The sequence below is a fragment of the Stigmatopora nigra genome, chromosome 4 (genome assembly GCF_051989575.1).
Source record: "Stigmatopora nigra isolate UIUO_SnigA chromosome 4, RoL_Snig_1.1, whole genome shotgun sequence".
NCBI classification, from domain to species: domain Eukaryota; kingdom Metazoa; phylum Chordata; class Actinopteri; order Syngnathiformes; family Syngnathidae; genus Stigmatopora; species Stigmatopora nigra.
The window spans coordinates 7,399,421-7,422,430 of record NC_135511.1 but is presented as its reverse complement, the minus strand read 5'-3'; the positions used below and the strand labels follow the sequence as shown (position 1 = coordinate 7,422,430).

The following is a 23,010-nucleotide window of genomic DNA, read 5'->3' as shown; positions in this document are numbered from 1 at the left end:
ATTGCCCATAGGTATGAGTGTGAGGTTGAATAGTTGTTTTTCTCCTTGTGCCCTGCGATTGACTGGCCACCAATTCAGGGTGGCCCGAAGTCAGCTGGGATAGGCTCCAGCACCCCTCATGGTTAGAAAATGAGATGAGGGAGATATTTTAATCTATCTTTTCTGCCTCCTTTCTCTATAGAAATACATTCTACTTTGATTTGTTTTAAACATTACATTATCCTCTTTGTGACCACATGAAAATATAAACAGGTAAAATCAAGAATGCGTATGGTTAAAAGAGTTGGTAATTGTAAAATTCACTGGGATACTTTGTGAGGGACCATTTTTGTTCCTTTTTGTTTCCTGTGGGAGATATTTTGCAGAAGTACGAAGCCTAACGGAAGTAGTTGCTTCAATTTTTACAAACCCAAATTTAGTTTTTATTGTGACAATGATCCATTCATCTTATCCGCTCATCGTCATCTTTTAAAAAGGTAAAGATGACACATGTCAACATTTTATCTTTTCAGTTTATAAGATCAGCGTTTTAGATTCTGTGAGAAAATATTTTCTTCATGGTTCGAAAATTGTAACACGCCGCCGATGGTTCCATTTCGCGTTCAATTGACAATGCAATTCAAACATCATGTATAGATTGACAATAATATTTGAATGAAGAAAACTGCATTGAATTAATCGCGTTCTTGACTTTCATAGACGATCTCGTTCATGGGAAATATTTTACAAATTGATTTTAGATAATAAATATTTCTGCAGTCACAGCTGAACTTCCCGGGAAAAAAATATTTAAAACAGTCTTCTTTTTCCAGTTTTTTTTTTTAAATAACTGTAGTTTGTCTCGACAGAACTCCTAGAAAGAGAATACTTTTGTTTTAATTCAAAGATTCTAAAGAGTAAGTCCATTATTTTATAAGATACAAATTAGGATGATCAATTATAGTGGATTCTAAGTTGTTTTAACCTATATTGCATGAAACTTCATTTGTTATTTAATCAAATCTTCTGTACAATATTTTATGACATTAAATCAATGTTTTTTTTAATGTTCCAGATGACCATGACGAACATTTTACAGTTAATAGATGAGCTTCACGTGGATGACGTAGACACGCCCTCCCTCTCTGCCTCCCCCCCGCCAGTCACCGCACTTTTGTCCAAACTCCAACATAATCTGACCCACCGACCCCAGGATCCAAGCGTTCCTATCGAGAAAGTCGTTCATTTTTTCCAAACTGCCGATCATCATTGGCTGTTCGACTCAGACGCCGAAAATGCAGTGTCTGCGTACGTCTCACTCATCCGCGCTCTGATTGGCTGCGCCTCACCGCCGCCCTACGACCAAGCCCAGGGAGCCCCACCTGACCACTATGCAAGCGTGCCCACCCTGGCCACCCGTGTGTGTGGTGCTCTGCAGGGCCTCCTGCGAAAAGTGGAAGCGGCGAGCCGGGACGAACGTGCCTTGGCGGTGCTGATGGCAGTGGCTCCACATGTTTTGGTTTACACTGTCACCCATACACAGGTAAGCAAGTACACGTACATCACCATACACACTTGGCTTATTGCCTAGAAAGTTGGTGATCGGCCTTTGAGACAACACAAAATCTAATTGAAACATTTATTAAGGAACTCTGAAAGTATTAGACAGGAAACAAAAAATGCACCAGCACTGTCAGATAAAAAAAGGGCTGCTGTGGGTGCAGATTTTTGTGCCAACCGAGCCTGCACAGGCACTTTGACCAAAGATTTCTGCAGAAAACAAGAAGCACCTGACTGCAATCCTCTGATTGCACTTGTAGGACACCAGATTGGTAAAAAGGTGTCTTCATGGTGGCTTGGAATGAAAACCTGCTCACAATGTGGCCCTTGACTGCCATACTTGAACTCTGTTGCCCAACATTAGCTTCCTCTTGTTCCCCTGCGTTTCAACACGGATAGCTTTAGTATGCTTGTTATTCATTTTAAGACCATCATTTTCTCATAATGTTCCCTCATTTTTGTGTTTCTGACATATTTCATACAAAATAGGGACACTGACCACTTTTAAAGGGTTAAGTGGGGAGTTGTGTGAGGACCGAGGAATCAATTGGAGAATTTACATATAAAGTACTGCTCTACTTACAAATTTTCAAGTTCTAAAAAATGGTAATAATGGTCAATTGGTACCCAATGAATGGATGAATGTACTTTCTTACTTCTTTGTGTTTTAGTTTTTTTGTGACTGTATGTGGAACAGGAGCAGCCATGGACGAGCATCACGTCACAAAAAGCTGCTCGGTGTCTTCAGTCATCGTTACTCCAAGCAGGAGGATGGCGAGACTCCGCTCACATGCTGACCGGGGAGAGCGGTGGTCAGGGGATTTTGGGGGCGGTCCTAGATGTCCTTCAGCCTCAACTGACGAGGTGAGAACGCTGAGTCTCGTGGCTAATGTTTGAGTATAGCAAAATTCATTAGGAAATGTCAATTTCCCACATTTACTTTACATATCTAAAAGTCTTGGATATTATCTCCGAACCTCAGTGTGTCTTCCAGGTTATTTTTCCTATGTTAGGTCACATTTGGAAACACAGAATTTGTCCCAAAAATGTGTGTCTTTGTGTGTTCTTAAGGGAAGCGTGGCAGTGGTGCGACGAGGTCAAGTTTGTGTTTGCATGGACTCTCCTCCAAGTAAGATGCACTGCTTAATAACATCATAATTGGCATTTCCCCATTGGCTGATGCTTGAGTATTGTCAATGTTCGTTCAGGTGCCACGCCCTTTTTTGGCCCCTCACCTGCCCCGCTTCCTCGGCCCAGCACTTCTTCTTAACGATCACCATGAGCCTGACAAGTGCATGCTGGGAATTCGCTGCCTGCACCATATTGTCAGCCACACGGTCAGTATACACGCACACTTTGTAGTGAGGTTTTGTGCTCTTTGAATTTGTATATAAATCCACATATAAATATATAGTAAATGTTAAAAAAAGAATATATATATATATATATATATATATATATATATATATATATATATATATATATATATATATATATATATATATATATATATATATATATATATATATATACATATATATACACATATACATACACATATACATACACATATACATATACATACACATATACATACACATATACATATACATACACATATACATATACATACACATATACATATACATATACATATATATATATATATATATATATATATATATATATATATATATATATATATATATATATATATATATATATATATATATATATATATATATATATATATATATATATATATATATATATATATATATATATATATATATATATATATATATATATATATATATATATATATATATATATATATATATATATATATATATATATATATATATATATATATATATATATATATATATATATATATATATATATATATAAAATAAAATATAATAACAATTAAATAACTGTGGTGCGTTGCATTTGTATGTTTTTAAATCACTTAATAATGGGAATTGCAATGATAATTAAGAGGAGCAATTGGCCGAGGTTGACAGGTCACTTTCAAAACTGACAGAATCAAACTTTATGTAAAATAAACGACTTCTTTCCCTCTTTTAGGCTGCCAGCGAGCTGCGTGCTCTGAACCGGGCTCACGTGATGTACGATGCGCTGTTCAAGCATTTATACGGCACACACGCCGGCGTCATTCAGGTAACCCGTGTGCTCTCAAATGGTCAGCCTGTCCAACACCAACGCCGCAGTTTTGGGATGCCTAGCTGACGTTGCGCTGCCTGTTGGACCTGCTGCCGGTTTTGGAGAGCCTCCCCTCCTCGGTCGCGGCGCCCCCAACCCGCAGGAGGGCAGGTCGTCACGATGATGTTCTGCGGCTTTTCCTCACGCACATGGAAGCCGAACACAAAGTGGCTCTCAGGAGAGTCTATGCGCAAGAACTGCCGGCCTACATTCAAAAGTGCGTGTTCACGCCTTTCTATATGGTTATTGCGATAATTTCTGGTGGGGAAATTATTGTCTTTTATGTTTGTGTGTGTTCATGCTAACCACTAATGTCAGGAATCATTGTGCGATTGTTTGTGTTAGGATGGGCGTGTGCACGTGTCGCCACCTCGGTCGTCTTGCTCGTGTTCTACCAGCTTACCTAGAGGTCAGCGACGCCCCTGAAGAGGTCACGAGAATCAACGTGCTGCGAGCCCTTGAGCACATCTTCACAGCGGCGTGGCCACGGTCAGACCAATGAACAATGACTGTAACTCTATCCATTTTGCCTGCAGCCATTTTTAGTATTTTGACAGACTAAACATGTAAAATGGAGCCCTGGAATTGGCAGGAGAATGCACAACCATTTCTGCTTTGTAATCAAATTTTAATGTAGTAATTTCTATTTAGGATGAACTAGTTGAAAGTGTTCTTAGAAACATAAGCACAACACCACCTTATATCGACAACATTCTTCTAACTGTGGTGTCAAATATGTTAACTTTTTGGGCCAAATTCTAACGGGTGATCTAGTTGGGATCAATATGGCCCACAAATCGAACAGAGTTTGGGATCGCTGATCTAGAAAAAAATCACAATTGGTAGGATATGGCAATACTTTATTTCAATGCTTATCATAACATGACCCATCGTGAACATTTGTAAAAATCACTGAATCGGCAGCTTCCGAAGAAAAGCCATCCTAAAAAGTGTTCTAAATCCAACATATAGCTATTGTAAAATTTTCTTTTAACATTGCAGGCTGCAATTTAAAGTGTATCGATGTCATTGCAGAGTGGCGTGCGGCGTCAAAACGTGGCTGCCGTGTCTCCTGCGCCTGCTGGTGGACACCGCCTCCGAGTCTGGCCTCGCCCCATGTGTCGTGCAAGAGCTAACCCAACGGGTTTCCCGTTGTCTGGTTTTGCTGGACGCCGGCCTTGACGGCCGCCTGCAGGTAGGGCCACGTTTCTTTTTTTTCTTTTACAAATTGCTGTTTTTGTAATGCTGCATTCACACCGGCCATGTTTTGTCGCGTGACACTAGATCAGAACCTACGTCGCCAAAAAAATGTAAACTTGGGTAACGACGTCTGTGTGGTTCACACCATGAAAAAAATAAGCAATTTCATCATTTTAATCGTCTTTGATGTCACAAATTTTCTCCTGTAATGCCTGAATTGGTGGCCAAGGAGATGGACATCCATGCACATTCGTACGTGCAATTTAGAGTGTCCAATCAGCCAAAAGTACCCGGAGAAAACCCACCTAGACCATGTAAACTCCACACAGGTGGACCGACCTGGACTTGAACCCAGGACCTCGGAGCTATGAGGCCGAGGCACAAACCGCCCGCTCTACTGGGCCGCCCTTTTACAGGGAAACCAAGGCGCATTCATAAGAATAATAATTAAAAACGTTGCCGGTCTGAACACAGCAAAAAGCAACACAAGAGTTTTGCAGCATGTGTGCATATTTAACGCAACATTAATGTGTTGAACATTTGTTTGTGTGTGTCTAAGTGTGCACTCAAGCAAGTTGACGCGAGCTGTTGCTCGGCTGAGGTTGCACGTTGCCTAGCAGCAGTCACCACAGCGACAGAGAGCCATTCCCATTGGACGTGATCTGTACCAATGTTTGTTGGTCGTTGCTACAACTTGTGTCCTTTCAAAATAAATGTTCCTACATCTTGCCTTTTTGGTCTTCCTGTTTGGTGAAATGTAACGCATCTTACACGCTTCTAATTCAACATGCAGAACATGTTACGGGCCGCACAGGTTATTATTGATGTTTTTTTTTTGGGGGTGTCGCAGCTGTAGCTTCAGTGAAAAGTTTTATAGGCATAAGATAGTTATTGAGGGTGAGATTGATTCAGATGTAGCACCACTGAAGGCCTAAGTGCTAGAAGCACTAATGTAAACATATACTTATACACTCTTACATTGCATTATGGCATGTTAAGTAATTTCTTCCCTTGCTTGTGCCACCTGGAAGAAGAACACAAGCAATATAAGATGGATGAGGATGTGGGCGATTGGGCGCTCGCAGTAAAAGACATACCTGAGTGAGGGTCCAGTCCAAACTTGCACGTGCTGCCCGACAATCTGACAGAAGTTCAGCCAGTCTGTATATTTACAAACACATCATAGAAGAAGGCTAAATGAGTGTGTTTGCATGTGTGTCAATATATTCGTGCACACGTACTTTTGGGTGGCCACGTGTACTGTGTTGCAGAGCTCATGGGACTCCCCCTCTCGGTCCCTTAACTCTGCCTTCAGTGCGTTGAGCCGCCGGTGCTCTGTTCTTCTCCTCCTTATCAGCTCCACCTCCTCGTCCCGCAGCTCCCTGATGGGTTAAGAAATGACTTTTAGGTTAGAAATTGTTAGTGTACAACGAAACAAGGCTTCAGATGACAAATTACTTGTCAATTGTAATGTTTGCTTGCCTTCAGATTGACATTTTAAGGTCAATTCACCCCAGAACCATTGCAAAATCTCAAGTTATGGATCTTTTCCTATTTATTTTTGAATACTCATTGACAGGATTAATTTATACTTAAAATTGTGTTTAAGACAAAAAGGCACCATTAAGTTGGTTACCAACCACCAGTTCATCCTGCAGAAAACCAACATAAAGGGATTTATGCCTTGTTCCTCACTGAGCGTTTTTCTCCACTCAAAAGTCTTTTCAGTCAATGAGCAGGATTTTGTGTTGTGATTTTGCGTGTTTATGTCTCGTACTGAAAGACCCCTTTTTACCTGAGGCGCAGCGTGATCTGCCTCACGTCGGCAGCGCTGTTCTGAGACGCGACCTGAAAGAAGAGAGATGATCATTTTCACTGTTTATAAACATGTCTGATGTGCGTACCTTGTCATTGTGGAAACGTGTGTGTGCGTCCATCAGTCGCCTGTCGGCCTCGCGGAGTTCAGCTCGTCTCCTGTGAAGCGTTTGCTCTACGCATTGCACTTCGTCACACAACTGCGACACACACCTAGGCATGCATACACGCAGGAATTGACATTAGAGACCCTAGCAAGGGTGGGCAAAGTATGTCCTACAAGTGCAATCAGGGTATTGCAGTCTGGTGCTTCTTGTTTTTGGTATACAAATTTGCACCCACAGTAACCCTTGAGTATCGACCGGTTTGCCCACCCCTACCGTGGCTAGATATAGGAGTGGTGTGCCGTCAGGGCCTTCAAGGCCTTCTCTGTTGGCCTAAGAAATATCTGAATCATTTTATATTTTGTCCATCAATACAAATGTGTGTTTTCATATTGAAGCATTTAACCAATCACATTTCAGCCATTATTTGTTGCCAGGGTCAGAAATCTGCCTTAAGGCCTTCACAATTAGTTCTGCAGGCTCTGCAGCATTAAACAAGCGACTCACTCACTACACCACGAGGCAGCCCACCTATATATGGTAATACATAATATTTATAATTTCCTTATAACTTTCTCCCATTTTTGTGTTTCCTCACAAAAGGGTTTAGTTGGTAGCTGTGTGTTACCTGTTAGTGTGTTGCCGTTTGTTGTCCTGGTGTGGTTTCTTGTTATTGTGTAGCAACGAGTCCACGTAGACTCCTATTGGAGGACGGGCAGAAGGCCTACCATGCATGGCATTTGATTTTGCCTGTGATTCCAGATGGACTATGCGACTCTGGTATTGGGTCACACGGTCCTCCAGCTGAGCTACATGCTTCTTGTATCGGGTGACACAGTCCTCTAATTCGGCAATGGACTTCTGGTCCCTGGCAGACTGGTCTTGTAGTTGATCAATGAGGTTCTGATATTTAGTCACATGGTCTCCTAGCTGGGGTGTGCGATTTAAGTCTTTGAGAGATTTTTCTTCCAGCCAGACTATGCGGTTATGGTGCAACTGGTCCTGCAGGCCAGCCATTTGATCCTGGTTTTGAGTTTGGTCTGTGCAGGTTCTGAATCTGGGTTCCTGTTTTGACATCATTTGAAGAAAATCAAATTGACAAGTTCTATGTGCATGTCTTTAGGTTGGGGTGTGTGTTTGTGCGCTTCAGTTTAAGCATGTATAATTTCATACCTGTCAACCTCAGCCAATTATTCCCCTTATTGATAACTGCAATTCCCCTTATGAAGGGGTGCCCAATCAGTCAGTGCGCATTTTGCATGCACTAAATTCAAGAATTTAGAGATGTTGCTAAATGTCATTGACAGCTTGACTGGCTGAGTACATTGCTTGTTGACACGCTATATTTATACAGTTGTAGTTCTACTTACGAAATTAATTGATTGTGTGTGTGTGGGGTTGAGACATGTTGCATTTGTAGTTATTAATGGCTTAATTAGGGGAATTCAAAATAAAATGACGGACAACGAAATGCATTCACTTTTTGGGGGATTCGGTAACTTGGATCCTTTTCGTATCTTGAGACACTCCCTTGCATAAAAACAACAAAAAATCCTGTACAAAAGTTGTTATATTACGTACCCAATTTAAAATGATTAAAAAAAACGTTAAAAAAAATACGGCAAAAAACGCTCAAGTTGTCAGGTATGTAATTTTCTGGTTGGGTGTGCTTACTGTGTGCCTCACTTGTCCTTGCTCGTCCCTCAGCTCCCTTAGCTCCACCTTCAGCTCCTTCTTCTGTCTTTTCAGGACTTTAGCCTCCATCTTTAGTGATGCTAGCGCCTCCTGCTGGGCTGTGATCTTCTGTGAACGCATATCATGAAAGATGCCAAGGGAATACATTGAATCTCGCTTCCCCGAGAATCCCAACTCCCACGCCAAAATGTGCAGAATCACCACTAGTCACCTGAGCACATGTGTGGGCTGAGTCTTCAAGTCTGCCGCAGAGTCTCTGTGCGTCCTTCAAGTGACGCCGAAGGCTTTCGTTCTCAGCCTGTAGTTCACTGACCTGAAACAACAAGCCCACCTACTACACAAATACACTGGTGCAAAAACAAATCAAAACAAAAGTATGGCCTGATTATCTTGTGGCAAATTTTCCAGGAATGAATACTGGTGTTTTATAAGTCTACAAATGTTTAGAAATTCAGGAATAGTAACCTTAAGTCGAAGTTGTCTGAGATATTCCTGAAATGCCCCCAAAATTCCTTCCAGGTCCTTCTGGAGAAGCTCATTGGCCAAAATCTGACCTGAAAACAAGTACAATAGCAATAAAAAAAAGGACATTCTCTTTAGATGTATTGAAATACTCCCTTAAAGGAGCCATATGCAAGAATTACTAATAAAATAGCCCTGATGTCTCAATGGTCATTAAAGAAATATTCATTTACTGAACTGCTTCCCCAAATAAGGGTTGCAGGGGGTGCTAGAGCCTACCTGAGCTAACTATAGATGGCCAGCCAATCACAGGTGAATGTTTTGAAACAAAAAACGTGCTTTAATTCTCTTGCTTCCTAATATTATTTCAAATATCATTGATAATTTAATGTCCTGCCAACTTTGATGACATCTTGAGGCCAAAAAGGATGAGTTATGGTGATTGATTAGTGTGTCCTCACCGTCTGTCAGCTGCTGCTCCAGCTCTTGGATCTCCCGCGTCTCCATAGCGATGCAGGACAGGATGTTGTCAAGGCGACCATGCACATCAAGCCGCTTCCCGCTCATCTCCTCTCATAAAAACGGTCGTTCAGAAGGGCCTCCTTCATCACCACGGTCATCATGGAAATGATTTAATTCACGTTCATAACCTTTTTGCCCTTTGGGGCCACCGAGTTTTCCTTAACAAAGCTTCCTATGGCCTATTCAATTTTAAGTTACATTCATTTATTCGTTTTCTGTACCGCTTATCCTCACAAGCGTAGGCACATCCCAGTCGATTATGGGCAGCAGACGAGGGACACCCTACTTATTTATGTTGTTGACTAGTTATTTATTGATGATTTATTATTATTTATTGTTTTTTCATGTATTTGTTTTTGTGAACTTCCCTACTTATTTATCACTAGTTTTTTTTATTTGTGCACTTCGTGGTGAAGCTCTAAATCTCATTATACTTGTATAATGACAATAAAAGCATTCAATTCTATCTTTAAAAAAAGAAGATAGTTTTTGCAAGTTGATGGCAGTCAGTTGGTCCTTATTTTAGAAGATGCCTAGAAGACACAAACTAACTGTCCGACAGTGACATCTACAGGCTAACACGATAGGGCGAGTTAATTGTCCATTACTGACATCTAGTGGTCAATATTTAAACATTTTTCCCTCAGTTATTTCCGTCTTTTGCATTTGTAAATAACTTTAAAGTAACAAATACACAAACATTTTGTGCAATTTATTTGATAAATATTAGTTAATTTATGGAAAATATAAACTTTTGAAACTTCGTATTAAACCATTATAGCTTGATTGACATGGACAAATGGCAAACATACCTTTAAACATGCAGTGATCAAAAAAGTTCATACAGCCTCATCTTTCCCCTCTCCGCATCTTCTTTTATCAGCTTATATAAACCTCAAGATATACTTTTCTCGTGTTAATACTAAGATTGCCTTTATCCGGTGCCAAAAACACGAAAGACTAATTAGTTATCATAAATGCTTAATGCTAACGGGATCGGGCCTGAGCGGAAACATGTGTTTGAAATAGTTCCATTTCCTTACTTGCTCTTCAACATAAGAGCCACAAACTGTTTACATCAAATCACACACCATGATTCACCATAGTTGGATTGGGAAAAATAAGGCAAAGTAGCAAAAATGTCTGGCAAATGACAGAGTCGTGAAACTGGCAATTTTTGTTACTTTAACACAAAAAAATATATATTTTTTCATAAGCAGTTTCTGAAGAGCTCATATCAGTGCAATACCGCTTTAAGAAAAAGTCACGTGCCCAACACAGTCGCCCCATCGCCTGGAGGTGCTGTTGTCTTTCCCGGGTATTGTAAACACTACTTTACGTATATATTTAAAACACTGTAGTGAACTCACAGACATTGTACAAGTTGTGGTAAACGTCAAGACGGCCTACTTTTGATACGGAATATTTTCATCAAATAAAAATAAATGTGATCAATAGCCATCAATAATCTTTTTTTTACTTTCATGAACTCAGCTGTATCGGAGAGAAAAAAGACTTGCATATAATACATGTGTTCAATAGGCTTCGCAAACACGTCTAACAAAAATAATTTATTTTATATAAAAGTAATTTGAAAATACTACCACTAGTTATTGTATTCTCTATGTTAAATAGATATTAAAAGCAACTGATCAGAACCATCCATGTTTATTCACCCGCCCCTCCCTTTCTGTTCCGAGCCCGTTGTGTTATCGCGAGACTTTCCCGGCTTTGATTGACGGCGAACATGTCGGGGGAGTTCCCACCAGCGCCAGCTTCATCATCTTCTTCCTCCTCCTCGTCGCCTTGAAACCAGGGGAGTATTTTTACTGGTGGGGAGGGGGGGAGAGATTTTTTAGCCTCCACGCCGTCGTCGTCGTCCAGCACTTCTTTTCCCTTCCATCTCCACCTTGATGAGGCATCATTATCTTCCTCCACCTCCTCCTCCTCCTCCTCCTCCTCATCATCAGCAGCAGGACGAGCATCCTCTTCCTCCTCCTCCTCATCATCAGGAGCAGCGATGGAACCGCTAACGTCGCTGCTGCCGCCGCGCCTCTTTGCACCTCTGCGGACATAAAAAAAACAAAAACCCCAAACAACGATTAAAAAAACAACAACAACAACAACACCTAGGCCGAGGCGAGGTATTGCGCGTGCACGTAGATGGGAAGCATGAGCGGCGACGGGGCTCACGCCAGCGTGAGCGCGCACAAGGCTTTGCAACAGTGCGAGCTGGTGCAGAACATGATCGACATCAGCATCTCGAGTTTAGAGGGCCTCAGGACCAAATGTGCCGCCAGCAACGACTTGACGCAGAAGGAGATGCGCACGCTCGAGGTGAGTGAGCTCAGCCACGCGCGCGTGCGCGTGCCTGCGTACGTGCACGCGCGCAGGCATTCTGTTCCTATTGCCTAGCACACACAGGTGAACTCAATCCCACTGTAGGAATATATATATACATTAACCCTCCAAACTCCCCCTCGATTATTATGCAAGGCGAATACAGGAATAAGAAAGTATCTAAACTTTAGGTTTAAAATGGCGATTACATATGCACATACTAGTTATCCCACGTCACCCCCTTACATATCCGCACTAACAAAGTATCATATGTATCATATGTAATCATATGTAAGTAAAAATATTGCAGAACATGAACTTTTTGAGTCCAGAATAAGGGCAGTTTTTGTGGCCTGTAGGGGGGTGTTTGTTTTGAGGTGGAAGGCCTGTGGTTAGGTGAGAGGAGAGAGGGGAAAAGTATCCTGGCGGTCACAGCTCTGGGGTCCTGGGTTCGAATCCAGGTTGGTCCACTTGTGTGGAGTTTGCATGTTATTTCTAGGCCTGTGTTGGTTTTCTCTGGGTGAGCTGGTTTCATACTACATTCCAGAAACGTGCATGGTAGTCTGATTGGTCTGGCTCCTTGTGCCCTGCGATCGGGTGGCCACCAATTCGGGGTGTCCCCCAACTCTGAAAACCCCCCGCAAACTTTGTGAAGAAAAAATAGTTCAGTAAAAGAGAGCGGAAATCAAACGTATGAAGTGAAGAGCATTTGTTTTGTGTTTGAGTATATGTTCACAGTCCAAAATAGAGTACACAAGTAAATAGTACTATTTTAACTCCTTTACTTAAGGTCAAAGTTAAAGAAAAAACATCCAGACTTTACAATGTAAGTAAAAATGATTGATGAATTATATATAAATACATATTCTAGTCCAGCAGTTGGGTGAAAAAGTGGTCAGTGCGTCTGCCTCGCACTTTTGAGATCGAGGGTTAAATCCCAGGTTCGGAGATTCTTGTGTGGAGTTTGCATGTTCTCCCTGTCCCTACGTGGGTTTTCTCTGAGTGTGTCATTTTCCTCACACATCCCAAAATCATGCAAGCTAAGCTGTTGAAAACTTAAGTATGATTGCATAGTGCACAAAGTTGGCTCGAATATGCCCTAGCACCTCTAGAAAAGGAATTAATTTATATATTCTAGTCAAAATAAAACAAAAAAAGCTATTTGTATATTTATGTAGGAGAAAAGTCAAAAGGAATTGCATTAAGTTTAAAAAAAAAGCCAAAATACAGACCAAACTTGTGTTATCTACTGTATAAAGTGAAAAAGTACATACTGCAAGTAGAAAAAAAAGAATTTCAACAAATAATTAGAAAAACATACTACATGTAAAGAAATACTGATTCAAGTACAAAAGTTTTAAGTAAAAAAAATAAACAACACAAAATAAACAGACAAAAAAACTGCAATTGTCCTTATAAAATGATGTAAATTATGCCTGATTTATTTGGTAATTGTGTAAATGTGGATTTAAAATTACTGGCCTCAAAATAAATAGGATTTTTAAGATGTATTTTCCTGTCCATCTTTATTTTAAAGTGATACTAATTGAACCATTTTCCTTGTTAATGTAAAAAGTAATGTACAAAAATGTCTTTTTATGCCAATTGCATAGCTCACTAGTAGAATATTAGCTATTGCGGAAGTAAAGAGACAAACACAAGACAAACCTTTTGTATCCAAGTACTCGGTGAAATACTTGAGGCTTGAGAGAAACCACCACAATGACCAACAAAATACAGTGTTGATATTGAGTGTCCCCATTTTACCTTTCCCACAATCCCAAGCAACATATGTCATTCAGAAGACCCCCTTCTGCTTTCCATAGTTCATCATCAAGCAGTACCACCCCAGAATGGTTACTCTGACCCACCACTTTATAATAATAATAACAATAATAATCAAGACTTTACAGAAAATGTCTTCATTCAAACTCCATTTTCAATTTTAATAGACAGATTTTCATGTCAGAGGAGTTACGTGTCGTGTTGTGTTGTGTTGAATACGCCTGCACTATTGTGTGGGTGGTCTCCCTATCATAGCACAAAAAAGAATTGGAAACTACACTGCACTTGCAGTTTTTAAGTAATCTTAATCTGACAATTTGAGGGACATAACCTCTCTTGTTTAATGAACATTTTAATACACTATGCATTGGGTTTACCTATTTCTTATAATGGTCCCACTTGGAAGTCTATGTATATATTGAGGTGTTCCAATCGATTGGTCACACAATTAGTGTATTTTTTTTCCGAATATATGCAGTATTGGTCACCAAAAAATGATGACTAAATCAATGGTACGGCTTAAATGTCCAGAAATTAGACTTGACCTGCACGAAACTGCAAGATGTCAAAGACAAAATGCCATATATTTCAAAATAGAGAAAGGATAAACAGAAAAAACACTAATCAAAATTTATTTTGACAGGTTTTGATTGAAATACAAGAAAAAAAACATAAAATGTGATAAAAAAAAAACTTACTTGTGCCTGCCTTTGCTCACTCAGGGCGCCGTCATCTTACCGTAGTTAAACCTGATCTGACTGGCCAGACGCAAGTAGCCTTGATACATGTGTTTGTAGCTTTTACCATGTCAGAACATCCCAAATAGTTGTTATGGCTGATCGAATGTAATCCGGTCGATCATTCAAATATCAGCCTTGATACCTACGTAATGTGTACATCATGCTATTATTGCCCCCAGTAACTTGGTGAAAACTAGACCGATACAGCCACACTTCCTGGTTGTACTGCTCAAATGACTTCCTTTTTGAATTTGTCTCCACGAAGGCAACACTCTTTCCGAATGTGCAATCCAGCAGACGATCCTTTGGATATATACAGTATCTCAGAAATACCACACGTGATGATTTTTTTTATGATTTTCCCTTCAAAGTAATACATTTGTACTCCCTATTAGAACCATGAATATGCAGGTGAAAATTGTGGGTCTTATACGAAAGAAATCGTCAAATTCAACAATTTTAAGGCAATTTTAAGGGTGCGACTTATAGGCAGAGGCAGCTAATACGGGAAAAAACATTGTAAAATAGGTGTACCTAATTTTCTGTCTGATGATCATACTAGCCCATTTCATAATTTGACCTGTTGTTGTAATCCCATGGTTCTTTTTTGCCATTTTTTTCACCCCCATTCTATATCTCAGCGGATATTAAAAAAAATAAATTGAAGACAGTGCGCACCATTAAAAGTGTTCGTATACTTCTCAGACACACTCGAGCGTGGAGCACCTGAGAGAGTGGACACCCAAGCATGTAGAAACAAACACCATTAAGGATGGTCATAAAGTCACTTGATGTCCGAGTATGCAGGGGCGTCCCTTTATGTTGCTCTGAAGCCATAAATGCAGCATGAAAGCAAATGATTCACAATGGCCACATTACAACCAATACTTTACAGCCTATAAAAACAAAAAACATTGTTTTGAGTTACAGATAGGTCAGTTTTTCAACAACTAGTGTGGCGTGAGCAATGGTGAGGTGTGCCATAGGAAATGACTTGGAAAGAAGTCACATATATTGTAATATTACGAGAAGAACATTGAAATATGACAAACAATAAATCCATATGGTAATATTTTTGAGGGTGTTAAGTCTGTGTGACCACAAAACTCCTTGACTTGTAATATTAAGAGCTTGAAATAATCTTATTTGGAAAAAGTCATGAAGTGACCAGAATAAAATTAACACTTTACTTATTATAATTCTTTTTATGACATGTGAACTGAAAGTTTTTCGGGGTCCGCGGACTACAACTTTTGGGGGTGTAAAGTTGGTGTGAATAATTACTAGATATTGAAATACTTTTTTTGTGTGTTTCTTTGATTCCTATAGCAAGTGTGACAACCAAATCTTGTAACTAACAACCCTGTTTTCCCTCAATTCGTTAATTTCCGACCCACGTCAGGATTGTAGGGTGTTGGAGCCTAACTAAGATGACCTCAAAACCCCCCCAAAAAAAGAAGTTAGGTAAAAAAGTGACTAAAATGGTTAGGGCACATACCTAGACATACAACCCAAACCGCTCACACTTTTTTTCCTACTTTTCAACAAGCAAACCTTCCGCAATCTACTTTGTTTTTAGGGTCAGAATTCAGGGGTAGGCAAAAAAGCGGTCCTGGAGGGCCACTGCGGGTGCAGCTTTTTTGTTCCACAGATATTTTAACCAATAGGGGTTGTGCTGAAACAAGAGTGTGTGTGAGAGAGAAAGAGAGACTTGCCTGTTGTTAGGACATCATAGCACTAGATGGTGCAAACACAGATGTCAGTGTTTTAGCCGGTATGAACAAAGTAAATAATGCACATTCGCGACTCAAGTTACACATTTGTGACTAAAACTATGTATTTTTAATCAGGGTATGCATTTTTCAGGCTGTTTTGCAACAATGATGACCCCATACAGAAGCGACAGAACTGTCATATTAAATTCTCTGCACAATGTAGCTTGCATTTGATGTGGATTTATTTTTGCTTCATTTGTCTTTTACACTTAATTAATTTCACTTATGCATCTGTTCATAAAGCACTTTCAATAAACTCTCAGTCTAACTCTGAGTTGAAACTACTTCAAGATAGAAAAATGCTGTCATAAGCTAAAATGTGTGCATGGCACTACATTCCTGATGTTCAGTAATTTTGTACTCAAAGTCAATTGGCATAACTTCATATCCAATGCATCTCATATATTTTGTTGTTTGTGACAGTGGAAAAAATGTCTAAACCCTACAAGATACTTTTTAGCTCCACATTGTTGATTGTTATTTTATTATGAAGTGACATGTGAGGCCAAGATAGGCATCCATGTTGTTAGACATCCACATATCAGAAGTCAGGCTTGACCTTTCTATCTCCCGTCTGCCCTTCTCCTTTGAATCTTGATTAAAAATATATAAGTGCTTTCACTACCTGTCAAACCGGAAGGACATATTTTGGATTAAAAGAACTGGATTAAAAGACCTAAATATTCCGTTTTTTATCGATCTATCTTATTTTAATATATGTTTAGATTTTACAAAATGATTTTTGAACTAAAAACAGAGAAAATATGATTTCAAAATGACAATTATTGATTTAAAAGGGGGAAAATCAGGGAATGTAATATACATCTATACTCTTCATTTTAATCTGATCCTGAAATAGAAAGTCGGAACTCATGATTTACTTTCCCGGGCCACACAAAATGATGCGGTGGGCCAGATTTGACCCCTGGGCCGCCACTTTGACACATGTGCACTAAAGGCTTTACCGTCAACAATACAGAATGGCTGAGAATGTATAACAATTTCCACTAGCTTTAGCTTGGCAACCTTAAAATAATGCATGCAAACATGTTATAAATACAACATTTCAGTTGATGCTTTTGTATTTAGGGTGGTCTCAAAGTGTTTTGCAGGTAAATGTTGCAGCACTGAGGAGGTATTGTGAGTGAATGTCAACACCTGAACACAGATGAGGCACTTAACTTTGCTGGGGCTAACGAAATTAAAAAAGTGCTCCCCATAATACAGGGATGACCAAACTATTCCACAAAGTGCCACAGTGGGTGCAGATTTTCATTCCAACCCATCAAGAGGACACCTTTACACCAATCTGGTGTCCTGCAAGTGCAATCAGTGTATTGCAGTCAGGTGCTTCTTGTTTTCTGCAGAAATCTCATTGGTCAAAGCGTCTGTACTGGATTGGTTGGAACAAAAATCTGCACCCACAGTGACCCTCGAGGATCGGTTTGCCCAATAGGTCCTTCCTTACACTTTTGCATGGCACTTGATCCATGGAGTTCTGGGGTCCTGGCTTCAAATCCAGCTTGTAGAGTTCAATGTGTAGAGTTTACATGTTCTCCTCCGGGTACTCTGGTTTCCTCCTTCATTCCAAAAACATGTATGGTAGGCTGGTTGATTCTTTGAGATTAATTAGTGCTTGTGCTACACTACATTCTAAAAATCGGATTTCAGCCTTTCAAATGTCAGTAATGGATGGAGAAAATGTCATTTGCAGATAGTTTCAATATTGTGTGTTTTTGTGTGTTTACATCAGGGCAAGCTGGTGAAGTACTTCAGCCGTCAGTTGTCATGTAAGCGGAAAGTTTCCTCAGAGGAGCGCAGTGCTGAGTTGGCCGCCTTCCCTCGCCTGGGCCACTGGTTTCGCATTGTCAACCTGAGGAAGGAGGTCATGCAGGTAGCCCAATGTACACACATTTTCTGAAACGACCATGCACATGTCTCAAAACATTGATACCTCCTCTTTACCTTTCCCCTGGAAAGAGAGCCGAAATGTAATGACTCTGTGCTAACTTTTTCAAAACGTATTTCTTAAAAATAAGTATTTTCATTGAACTGAGTGCAATGGAGACTTTTTTTTCTTTCGCTCAAGTTCTATTATCATTTGTGAATTTAGAAAATGACAAAAAAATCAATTTTATTAATAGTAATTAAGGTATTCAACAAAATTTCATTTTTGTGATGATAATGAACTTAGACTTAAAAATTGAAATGATCTATGGATTTGAAGGAGTTCAAAAGATAAGATGAGATGCTTTTGATGCTTGTCACAGGATATGAACCCCACTGGGGTGACCCTGGAGGGCCTTCTGGACATGAACGAGGAGCAAGTGTGCGAGCTTCTTCAAAAGTTTGGTGCCAACGAGGAGGAATGTGCCCGTCTCAACGCGTCACTGGTCAGCCTCAGGATGGCACACCAGCTCGGTAAATTCAGCCTAACACAAAAATAGCTCGGCGTCTTTTGGCCACTCGCCAGTTAAATACCAGATCTTCTCACATGAATGGTCACCAAGCTGCGTAAAACCACACAAGCCCGGGGAGGACATGCAAACTCCACACAGGTGGACTGACCTGGATTTGAACCCAGGTCTCCCACTCTAAGGCTGACACGCTAACCACTCATTCACCCTGACAGATGCATTATTTGTAAATGAATGTTAATAGAATTAATATTAAATCTCAAGTGTGCATACAATTTTACTGACAATCTGTCAATTTTACCTACTTCAAGGACAAAGACAATTTTATTTCTTTAAATGTTAGGTAAAAATCCCAAATTATGTCAGATATCCTCATGGATTAAAGGTACATCATATAGGAACAAAAACATTTTGCTGGGAAAAAATTAAGACCTGATGAGGTTAAATTTAGGTTGATTTTTTTCCTCTTTCTGAACTGCTTTAGGGGGTGCTGGAGCCTATCCCCAGTTACTCAGGGCCAGAGGCAGGGGACATCATGAAACGGTGGTCAGGCGATCAGTGCACAAGGAGACAAAGGACAACCATTCATGCTCACACTCATACTTGGGGCCAATTTAGAGTGTCCAATCAGCCTATCATGCATGTTTTTGGAATGTGGGAGGAAACCGGAGTACCCGGGGGAAACCCACGCAGGCCCGGGGAGAACATGCAAACTCCACACAGGTCGACCAACCTGGATTTGAACCCAGAATCCCAGAGCTGTGAGGCCAACATGCTAACAATGCGCCGGACTGCCAGGATTGATTTTGCAAAGAAAGAGCAGTTTGGGAATACACCTAAATCAATATTTGAATAGCTACTGCTTGAACTGCCTTCCCCAAATGCATAGGACATTGAAGCGTAATGTGTTTCCTGTGACGTCACTTTTCTAATTGGCCAACAATTAGTAGGCCCACCTGCTTCCCATTAGCCCTGGCCACTACTGATTGAACACCTTCATCCATTTTATGCCTACAAATTTCCCCTTTTGCTTTTATTTGGAAAAAAAGTTGATCCTCGGGTGGCCCGGCGGGTGAGTGGTTAGCGTGTATGCCATACAGTCGGAGACGTGCGTTCAAATCTAGGTCGGTCCATCTGTGTGAACTTTACATGTTCAGCCCCGGACCTGTGTGGGTTTTCTCCGGGTACTCCAGTTTCCTCACACATTCCCAAAACATGCAGGATAGGCTGATTGGACACTTTAAATTGCCCCTAGGTATGAGTGTGAGTGTGAATGGTTGTTTGTCGCCTTGTGCCCTGCGATTGGCTGGCCACCAATTCACCCTCTGACCTGATGGTCAGCAGGGATAGGCTCCAGCACCCCTTTGCCTATTTATTTTACTGCCCCTAATCTCCTCCTCTTGCTGTTCCCTGATAAGACACCAGAGAGCGACAAATGCCACGTTTGTCATTCTCATGTAATTTTACAAGGTAATCAGTTGAGGGCAGTAGAACATCACTCCAGGCAGGTGCTTGTACTTGGAAAAGAAAAAAAGTGGCAAAAATTACATTTTTTTCCTCCCACAGTCTGACACAAACATCGAATTTCTTGGTAATCTTTAATGTTTAATCAATTTTACATGATAACCAAGTAAAAACATCATGCTTCTCCAGTGATGGCTTCCTCTTTATTTTATCGTTACCCGCACACTCTATGCTCACTAAACCGGAATTCAATTAAATCCTCTAATTAATCAAATTATGTATTAAAGGGTCTCAGTTCCAGTCACATCCCAAAAGCCATTTAAGTACTCCTTTCGCTGTCTATAAAATTCAGGTACAGTCATTTTTTTGCCAATGTAATTAACTTGGTTCTTGAAAACCAATTCATCACAATCACTCAAATTTGGACCAAATCCATATCTTTGAAATAATAGATGTCCACTGTGTACCTGTGTGTATGTGTGTGTATGTGTATGTATGTTTGTATATAAATATATATATGATAGGTCAGGGTGGCTTATACTATATGGACTTTTGAATGCTTTGTGGATATATCTATATATTTTTTGCCTGTTTGGTTCACCTGTACAGGTGTATTATTTTGGTTAGTGTTTTATAAATCCTTTCCCTCCTTTATAAAATGTATTATTGGCATAATTAGGCGTTCCGAGTGCAAACCAAGAAGTCCTGTGGGAGTACAACTTTGTATTTGGGTAGTGTTTTCTTAGACCTCAGATCTGAGATTTTCACCCAAAAGGGACACTTTAATAATTTAAACAAGTTAAATTAAGTTAGTTAAATTTTTAAAAACAAAATCATTTTAGCCACCTGATGGTTTTAGTCCAGGGGTCGGGGACGTTTTTGACAGAGAACCATAAATAATTCATATTTTTAAATGTTATTCCTTGAGAGCCATACTCAGAATTTAAAGTTAAAACTGCATGCAAGTACAGAAAGACAGAATTCTTTTGAGTACATTTTTATGCTGTTGCTAATTAATCCGTGTCAGTGGGAGTATGCATGCAGAAGAGTCTAATGAAAAAAAGAATTATGATTAAAATGGGGCTAGAGGTAGTGTTGGCATCTCAGTGCTGACGTGATGCTTCTATTGGTACGTTTGGGACCATATTTTAGCTCACAGGTTACCAAATATTGTTTAAAAAAACAACTTGTCATTGTATGTTAGTGAGAATTTCTCTTTGTCGAGGCAATCCATCGCACCTGACTAGTGTGGCATATCAAGATACTCATGACAGCGTGATTATTACATTTGAGGAGTGATTTATCACATCATGCAATGCCACAGATGAGGGAGATTTTGGGCAGGTGTGCAATCGTCAATCTGAATGCAGGAATATCCACGGCGGCCATTGCCAGTGAATGGAATGTTAACTTCACGACCATTAGTTGTCTCTAAAGGCACTTCAGACACGGATGATGCTGGAGAAAATACGTCTGTTTTGAGGTGGCAGATGGATTCGTGCAATGATAAGCGATACGGTGGCTGCCTTAGTTACGTGACTTGTTTTTCAAAGCAGTACACACACCGAGACGAAGCTTTGCCAAGTGAGCTTGACCCATGCAGTGAGGCTTTGCTACTCGGTTCTAGTCACTACCAAACCTTGTGGAAAAACGGTAGATTGGTTCTACTCCAGAAAATTATAATTAGCACTTAATCATGGCTTGATTTTTATCCAATACGCACATTTCTGATATAGTTCTCAAGATTCTGTACATAACTACTTCAAGGATTTGCTCAGTACTTTGTCGACATTGATGATTTAGCAGTAAAAACAGCCGTTACAAATCTTTCTTTCACTTTTTTTTATACTATGAAGCACTGGCATATCTAAGAAATGTAATTCCTCATTAAAATAAAATAGGTTTATGTATATGTATATATTTTTTCCAATGAAAAAGTTTTTTTTCTTCACGTAAAGTCGCTATGTCCAACTGAGTATGTTCCCAAAACCTCAATATAAAAAAAAGGAATATAAAAAACTATCTATTTTTTATACTATTAACATTTTGTACCCACTTAAATGCTTTAAAAAAAAAAAAAGATAACATTTTATCAAACAAAAAAAGGAGGCCTATTGGTCCAATTTTTTGCGCAATGCATTATTGGATATTATGTTTTGCGCCAGAAAAAAACAATGTTTTTATGAATACAGACTCTTTTTTTGGAAGGATTTAGAACATAAAAAAAATCAATTAAGATTTAATGACCCTTTCGAAAAAGACAGAAATTGCTGACAGTTTGAATCAGCTGTCGTAATTTGAATGACGCTCTAAAATAAATGAATGGCAGTTGATTGAACTTGTGCCTGTGTGTGATGATAATAGGAAGTGGCGACCGGCAAGATTGTGAGAATGACAATTGCTGAACTTGAAAATGATGCTGACATTGGTCTAATCAACTGGAATGACAAGAATGGTTAAGGTTAAGACCAACCCAATCAACAATCTTGTAGACCCCTTGAATGTAGATGAGCTTTAATTGCATACATTCATTCATCTTCCATACTATGTCTCCTCATGAACCTGAAAATGTCTGCCTTTTTTAGTCACTTCACCACTTTTAAATTACAAAAAGTCTCTGAATTCTTTTGACAACACTGTCATGTTGCTGCTAATCAATGAGTATCAATGAAAATATCCATGCAGAAGAGTGTAATGAAAAAAAAATTAAGATTATAAGGCAATTGGGGGTAGTGTCAATGCCATAATACCAACGTAACACTCCTATTCCTGCGCTTTCTCACCAGGAATTTCCATAGTTTACCTCACAGGTTAGTGGAGAGCCATAAGCACCCATCAAAAGAGCCATATGTGGTTCTCAAGCCATAGGTTCCCTATCCCTGCCCTAGACTGCTTGCCAGGTTTTCACTTCCCTGATCATTTTTAA

At 39.8% G+C, this 23,010-nt stretch overlaps 3 protein-coding genes across 6 annotated transcripts in view; 2 read left to right on the top strand and 1 right to left on the bottom strand.

Annotated features, from left to right (window-relative positions):
- Positions 1 to 331: 331 nt before the first annotated feature.
- On the top strand, positions 332 to 5,694 carry tti2 (TELO2 interacting protein 2). The gene is made up of 10 exons (XM_077714703.1): positions 332 to 476; positions 1,055 to 1,522; positions 2,237 to 2,403; positions 2,611 to 2,668; positions 2,748 to 2,876; positions 3,631 to 3,723; positions 3,789 to 3,982; positions 4,111 to 4,254; positions 4,801 to 4,960; positions 5,525 to 5,694. Exons 2-10 carry the CDS (start codon positions 1,055 to 1,057, stop codon positions 5,624 to 5,626), a joined length of 1,515 nt encoding a protein of 504 aa, XP_077570829.1. The 5' UTR covers positions 332 to 476; the 3' UTR covers positions 5,627 to 5,694.
- Positions 4,615 to 10,649, bottom strand: LOC144195229 (uncharacterized). 3 transcript variants are annotated; one of them, XM_077714700.1, is made up of 11 exons: positions 10,376 to 10,649; positions 9,503 to 9,643; positions 9,045 to 9,133; positions 8,791 to 8,892; positions 8,571 to 8,687; positions 7,513 to 7,949; positions 6,870 to 6,993; positions 6,761 to 6,813; positions 6,207 to 6,347; positions 6,063 to 6,126; positions 4,615 to 5,989 (listed from the first exon to the last, which is right to left on the bottom strand). In XM_077714700.1, exons 2-11 carry the CDS (start codon positions 9,606 to 9,608, stop codon positions 5,960 to 5,962), a joined length of 1,263 nt encoding a protein of 420 aa, XP_077570826.1. In that variant the 5' UTR covers positions 9,609 to 9,643; positions 10,376 to 10,649; the 3' UTR covers positions 4,615 to 5,959. The 3 variants fall into 3 exon arrangements, with proteins under 3 accessions (XP_077570826.1, XP_077570825.1, XP_077570824.1); XM_077714699.1 differs by having other exon boundaries at positions 8,559 to 8,687; positions 9,503 to 9,611; XM_077714698.1 differs by having other exon boundaries at positions 8,559 to 8,687; positions 10,376 to 10,646.
- Positions 10,650 to 11,294: 645 nt separating this feature from the next.
- ksr2 (kinase suppressor of ras 2) overlaps positions 11,295 to 23,010 on the top strand; it is a 54,630-nt gene continuing 42,914 nt past the window's right edge. For both annotated transcript variants that reach the window (XM_077714702.1, XM_077714701.1), the window contains exons 1-3: positions 11,295 to 11,900; positions 17,957 to 18,097; positions 18,474 to 18,624. In XM_077714702.1, the coding sequence (XP_077570828.1) occupies positions 11,727 to 11,900; positions 17,957 to 18,097; positions 18,474 to 18,624 (466 nt within the window). In that variant the 5' untranslated portion in view covers positions 11,295 to 11,726. The remainder of the gene's footprint in view (positions 11,901 to 17,956; positions 18,098 to 18,473; positions 18,625 to 23,010) is intronic.